This window comes from Tupaia chinensis, unplaced genomic scaffold, assembly GCF_000334495.1.
Source record: "Tupaia chinensis unplaced genomic scaffold, TupChi_1.0 Scaffold000439_1, whole genome shotgun sequence".
Taxonomy (NCBI): Eukaryota; Metazoa; Chordata; class Mammalia; order Scandentia; family Tupaiidae; genus Tupaia; species Tupaia belangeri.
Window position 1 is genome coordinate 620,466 of NW_006159944.1, and position 7,072 is coordinate 627,537.

Here is a 7,072-nt window from a genome sequence, read left to right on the forward strand (position 1 = left end):
AAGTCTATGTTCAGGCGCCACGTGTCCTGACCCGCAGGACAGTTGAACAGGTTCCTTGGGGGAGGGAGTGAGAGATGGGACAAACACACGCACACACACTACGAGGTGCTGGTCAAGTCGTCTTCTTCCGTCTACTTTCATTTATTCAGGAAAAAGGGTGAGTTATATACAGCTGGTGGGAACCAATTGGTTGCCCGAAATGCAAATGAGACAGAACAGCATGAACCAATCATTGATATGGGTGGATCTCTCCCGTTGCCTAGAAACCCAACCACTTCCAGGGAGAATGGTTGGTCACATGATTTCTGAGAGATGGTTTGCTCAGTGAGGAAGTGAAGCCTAGTAGTTTCCAAGATGGCGGATAGCTCAAGATGGCTTCCGTATGCAGTGCTCGCCACAATACGGTAGTCCCCTTTGTAAAATTTTGTAAAAAAAAAAATTTCCTTATTGTTTTCCTGATTGTTTCCAGTCCCACTGATAGTGTGGGAGAATGCAAGTTTCTGAATCACTATGGTTTTCTCTCTCTCTCTCTCTCTCTCTCTCTTTCTCTCTTTTAAAATATTTTTTGCTATAAGGCATCTGCACTTGCCAGAGAGACAGAGAGAGACAGAGATGACAGAAAGCAAGCAATCACTCCCCCAAGGGGGATGGCCATGCCACAATCCCTTCTCCTCCATTCTCTTGGGATTTTGGTCATCCATGCACATGCACCCAGTGTAAATTTTAAGTCGCAAGGTCCAAGACTCGAACCACAGTCAACTACATGGGAGTCCAATAACAAAACCATTACCCCCATCTGCTAGTCCCAAGTACAGTTTTCTCTACAGTCCAGTGCAGACCACAAAAGATTTGAGAGCCAAGGAGTTGACAAGAAACACCATTATTAAGTCAGAAAATCATATTCTTCTTGGCTCTAATGAGAAATCATTTGGCCTGGATACTACTCAGAGTCACTACAATGGGTGGCAACAAGCGATATGGAGAGGCCAAGCACTGGAAATAGAACTTCTGTGAAGCGGCTAGTCATCACCTTCCATGCCTGACCATGGTAGTGGAATAAGGTCTTTGTCCTCAGCTTTTGCTTCTCCCTCTCTTTTTCTCTTACTCTGTCTCTCTGTTTCTGTTTGTCAGGTTCACGTGCTCTCTACTAAGTAAAAAAAACAAAGTCAGTGGTGTAGCTGTGGACAAGGCATCTCTTCTCTGCTTAGGATGCAAATTCCCTCTATAAAATAAAAAAGCTGAAGTAGATGAAAATTCTTAACCTGTGTGTGTGTGTGTGTGTGTGTGTGTGTGTGTGTACGTGCATTCTGGCATTCTAGTCGTCTCAGAGTAGTGTTTCTAATGCCTAAAATAAAGTACACAGGATTGCAAAGACAGTTAGTTATGCTGAAACATAGGTTTCACAATGTGCATAGGTAAGCAAGGTTGGGCGTATGCTCCTACACTGATGCACCAGATAATGTGATCCAGCAGCGGGTCTAATGACTACTATCATTTCAAAGCATCGATGCCTGTAAGTAATATTTTGAGATATCTGAAACAACTAAAATGAGATTTGAGAGTATCTGTGATTCCTATTGATGACGAAGTCAAAATCGTCGTACTAATAGGACATAGTTGTTATCTCATTTCTAATCAAGGACAATGCTAACTTTCAGCTACTGAAAATAAAAATGTAACTTCTTTCCCATCTGAATTCATGGATCTCCTTAACTCTAGCCAGGAGGTCCATGGATTGCAGGCTAACATCAGGACTGACAGTCTCTAAAGTTGCTTTTGACTCCGCTGTGGTTAAATTTCATAGACTTATCTAAATGAGACAGGGGATACAATGGGGGACACTTAGGATAAGGGGGTGAAATTTTTGCAAACTTAACAGCTGGTACCAGAGAGTCTCATAAAGTAGAAATTGGTTTTGTTTCGGGAACTGCTTTGATGTGTCTCTGGGGCAGACAAGACCCTGATGACTTACGTAGAAGGAAAAGGCATCAAAAATAACTGTGGCCAGATGGCGGCGCAGCAGTGAAAGGCAATACTCTGTGAGGCAGCCTTACATGGGAAGGTTGCCAGTTTGTGTCTGCACAACTCACCAAATGCACCGGACATACACATGACCATGATTCAGGCTGGCTGTGGCTTGGGGTGGATTGTGGCATTGGGTCCCTGTTGGGGGTGCTACCTGTCTCTATCTCTGTCTCTCACTCATGGAAGAACAAAGAACAACAACACACACAAAAATAAATAAATAGATAAAACAGGAACTGAATGACTCTGTGTAAAAATGCTCAAGAATTGGAAGGTGGGGCCAGGAAGAACACAGAGGATAATTAGAGCAGGGGGGAGGAGACTGGAGCCTGGCAGGGTGGGAATGAAGAGGGACTCCTTAGGAAGGTAGGTGTTTGGTGTTCAATGAGAAGTCAAGTTACTGGGATAGAAATCTTCTTCATGGCCCAAAACATCATTAAAGTCTATTGAAAGGAATGTGCTGAGTTCTCGAAGTCAAAAGAATGAAGCAAAGGAGAATGTGTTTAGCTTTGTGAGATGCTAGAAAGAGGTTGTAAAAATAAATGGGCCCTGGAAATGCACAGAAACTTTGGGGAGCACATAAAAATGAGAGTTTTGAGCCCTTCTATTAAGAGATCACATGGGACAGAGTACTCTGCACCCACCTCCTAGTTCTCAAAGTGTGGTCCCTGAACCGACGACACTGGGGAACTTGTTCGAAAGGCAAATTGTTAAGCCCCACGCCTGACCTACTGAATAGAAAGTAAGATTGGAGCCCAGCACCCCAGATTTAGATGCTGTTTAATTTTGAAAACCTTATCCATAAGGCGTCATTATTTTCTTAATCTCCCCCTCTCTCCAACCACTCAGTCAACTGCTCTATGGAAGTACTGAAGCACTCAGCCTTAAGGGAGCGCTCTCCAAGCCTGGGAAAATAACAGTGCCCTTCACCCTACCAGGAGGACAGCTGTCAGCATCAGAAAATGCTCTCAGCCATAGGGAGCTGCAGCCCCTCAAGGCGGCCATTCCCTGGTGGGACCTTTTGATGACCTAAAAGGACTCTACTGAGAGTGCTTATCTGTCTGTTTCTCTCTCTCTCTCTCAGGGAAGAAATAAATATTTAGAAATACAAAATTTAAAAAAGAAAGGAAAACCATTACATGCATATAAGGAAGGATCAATAGACAAAGCCCTGCATTCTCTTGTTACAATCATTCTTCAAATAAGAAATACTAATTCTTAACCGTTTTATTACAAAATACCTGGAAAACCCAAAAAAGTATAAAGGGTCAGTAAAAACAAACACATCATATACCCAACTACTTAGCTTAAGGAGTACAACAGTAGAAATACTGTTTTAAAAAAAAGAAATACTATTTTTCAAAACACTCTGCTTTATTGTTACCTGCGGTCAACGGTTTTGCCCATGAGCCTTATCTAAGGCTTTTAAAATTCACAACATCCAGTCTCTACTCAAAACCGATTAAATCAGAACCTCTAGGAGTGGACATCATATATGGAAATCTCTTTAGGTGATTCTAGCGTGCAGCAAAGGTTGAGAACTACTTCCGGGGGAGGCTGCTGGGAAGGTGAGGACCAGGGCAGAGGGGACTGGCCTTGTGGATCCATGGGATCTAGCTCCTGTCTTCTGACACAGGGGTCAATGCTTCCCCCTGGTGGATTCTCTGTAGATCCCGCAAGGTCTGAAACCAGCTCATTTTTGGTAAGAAGCCGCCATCTGCTGGCGACTTGAGAAAAACGCAGCAGCTGCGTTTGGCCTGGGAATGGACGTTTGGAGGAAGTGTCGTGAGGGCGTGGCATTCTGTGGGGCAATTCCTCACGTGTCACAGGCTTTGCCCCACAGCAGCTCTTGGAAGGGGGAGGAGGGCCCTTTGATTTGCAGATGAGCCACTGTGGCCCTGCCAGCGTGCAGTCAAGGTTGAGAACCACTTCCGGGGGAGGCTGCTGAGAAGGTGAGGACCAGGGCAGAAGGGACTGGCCTTGTGGATCCATGGGATCTAGCTCCTGTCTTCTGACACAGGGGTCAATGCTTCCCCCTGGTGGATTCTCTGTAGATCCCGCAAGGTCTGAAACCAGCTCATTTTTGGGAAGAAGCCGCCATCTGCTGGCGACTTGAGGAAAACGCAGCAGCTGCGTTTGGCCTGGGAATGGACGCTTGGAGGAAGTGTCCTGAGGGCGTGGCATTCTGTGGGGCAATTCTTCACGTGTCACAGGCTTTGCCCCACGGCAGCTCTTGGAAGGGGGAGGAGGGCCTTTTGATTTGCAGATGAGCCACTGTGGCCCTGCAGAGTCGTGCTGACTCTGGTCACAAGTGGGAATCTCCCCAAGTGGGACTCTCAGCGCTTTTCAGAGCCCAAGAAAGAAAGAAAAAGGATTGAGGATCAGAGGGTAACAAGGCAAAGGGGTTTTTAAGAGTGAGAAGAGGGATTAGCTGATGGCCTAATTGTTACATCGCTGGACTCCCACGTAATCAACTGTAGTTCGAGTCCCAGGTCCGGCAGCTTAAAGCTCACGCCGGGGCTCATGTACATTGTGCCCAAAATCCCGAGAGGAGAAGGGATAAGGGACTGAGGTATGGCCATCACCCCTAGGGGCCGATTTCTCACATTCTGTCTCTCTGTCTCTATGATGAGGGCACACATACTAAATTAAAAAAAAAAAAAAGTGAGAAGACATCCACCTAGGAAATGGAAATGTAGGAGTAGGTGGCTGCCCCTTGAAGATCCTGAAAAGAGAACAGAAGCAGATGTGCCCTCCCGTTAACTCCAGAATTTGGACATTGTCTTGTATTTGCAGCAGGGATTACATCAGCCTCTGTCATAATTCATTCCCACAGGGATTTGTTTACTGTTCTCTCTGCCTTGAACATTCTCCTGTTCAACATTCAGCCTGTTCTGACCGTATCTCCTGCACCCTGTCCTCACCTCCTGTCACTGTCCTGGAACCACCTCTTTACTTGTTTATAATTTACTTACTTTCACAAGATTCCAGATTCCAAAAGCCTACCCCAGTGCCAACAACAATAACAACAAAAAGTAAAAAATAATGGTTTAATAAATTGTTTTTTCTGATGGCATTTTGGGAAAATTGGAAACCATAACCTAAAAGAAAAAAGAAAAAAAGAAAAAAAAAACATAGTTTGATACATATTTACCCTCAACAATAATGTCTCCCTGAAGTAAATTAAAATTAAATACCCTTTCTTCCTATTTAACTATAACCACAGTGAGAGGGATGGAGAACAAATTGTCATATTTCCAGTGGCATATGTTATAAATTAATTCCTCATTCCGCTCCTCTGCGCTCCTACCCAATAACAAACATGGTAGACAGCAACCATTTGGGACTGCCTGACATCCATATTTATTTCTCCTTCGTGTAGTAAAAGCATCCCAATTATATTTTGGAGAAGCCACCCCAGTCATTCTCACCCCTAGTTGAGAATGATCCAGAGCAGCTGAACCTATCCCCATACCCAGGTATAGATATGTGACTTGGGCCTGGCAAACCATTGTATTCCAGAAGTCTAGCACATGATTGGTTCAGGAATGAACACATGACCCAAGCTGGCTCAATAAGAGTTAGTCCTGGAATTTTGCTGGAATCATTGAGAAAAGAAGACCTGCGTAGGAGGAGAGGGGTGCCAGCCTGGTGGGATTGGGAGCCTGGAGCTATTGGCAACCATGTTGTCACCATGAGGCAAAAGAAGGTCAGAAAGTGAAGCCAAACGAAGGGGAGGAGAGCTGAAAGAAGAGAATCATCAACACAGACATTCTTATGATACTAGCACACAACCTGGGACTTTTTTTGGACCTTTCTGTTACATAAGCCAATAAAGTCCATTTTCCAAAAGTCAGTTTGAGGAAGTTTCTGCTCCTTGCAACTCAATGAATGTAAGCTAACACAAAAGCAGAACAAAGAATGTGACTTTTTCTTAGTTTTATTTTTTATAAAATCAATACATCGTTTGCAACACCTCTAACACAGATCAGAAAATTATAATAAGCTTATACATAACTATGAAATTATTTAGCATATAAGTTAGAAAGAGACACATGATTATTCAACCCCATGGTCTCAAATGGTGCTGGGGTTCTAAGGATTTGGGAGCCAGGTTTTGCCCCTTCAGCTTCCTTTTCCATCATAGCACCTCCTGCCACATTTTAGCTCTGCTACCAAGAGAAGTAGCTGTCTTTAGCCAAGAAGGTCATAGACCACAGGCCTTGTAGCTGCATGTTGGTAAACCTCTGAAATTGGCCATCGGCTGCTCTGGAGTCTCCATTTTTCCTCAGCTAAGCGAAGAACTGGCTGTTGCCAACAGGGCTGCAAATAACGACCCAGGCTTCTTCTGCAGGACCTCGGGCTTGTGGAATTCTACAGCCTAAGGTGAAGAAAACAGGGGAAGAGACTGGGACATAGCTGAGCTCAGCCACTAGAGAAGTCAAAGGCTCCTATGGAGTCAGCCTGAGCATCCATCCATCCACCCACCAGACCAGGGACACAGCACTTACCTTCCCATTGTTCATGACCAAGATACGGTCACAGTTCAGGACGGTGGTGATGCGGTGGGCAATGATCAGCACCGTGCAGCCCTGCAAGGCTTCACGGATTGTGCGTTGGATCAGAAGGTCTGTCTCCAGGTCAATGGAGGCTGTGGCTTCATCAATAAAGATAATCTGACGGGTATAAAACAGGAGTGAAGACAGCCTGCTTGGGCCCCCGAGATGTGGGTCTAATCTTAGTTCTAAATTGATTCATCAAGTGCCTTTCTCTCCTGGTCTCTATTTCCTTAGCTGGAAATTGAGAGAACTGAGTTGAGATCAAACCCACTTTGAGCGCTAGCTATCCATTATATTATTAAGTGGATATTAGTCATCAACCAAGAGCTAACTGTATTTTAATGACTAAAGAATTAAGTTCTTAGAAATGAGAATGGCCCAGTGACAATTTTTTTTTTTGAGAGTTTTTTTGCTATAGGGCGCGTGCGCTCACCAGACAGACAGAGAGACATAGAGACAGAAAGCGAGAAATCACCCCCCAGGGGGGA

At 44.6% G+C, this 7,072-nt stretch overlaps 1 protein-coding gene across 1 annotated transcript in view; it reads right to left on the bottom strand.

Moving 5' to 3' along the window:
* Positions 1-5,967: 5,967 nt before the first annotated feature.
* ABCC11 (ATP binding cassette subfamily C member 11) overlaps positions 5,968-7,072 on the bottom strand; it is an 81,211-nt gene continuing 80,106 nt past the window's right edge. Inside the window, 2 exon segments of the mRNA XM_027774486.1 lie at positions 5,968-6,406; positions 6,537-6,701. Coding sequence (XP_027630287.1) covers positions 6,314-6,406; positions 6,537-6,701 — 258 coding nt within the window. The 3' untranslated portion in view covers positions 5,968-6,313.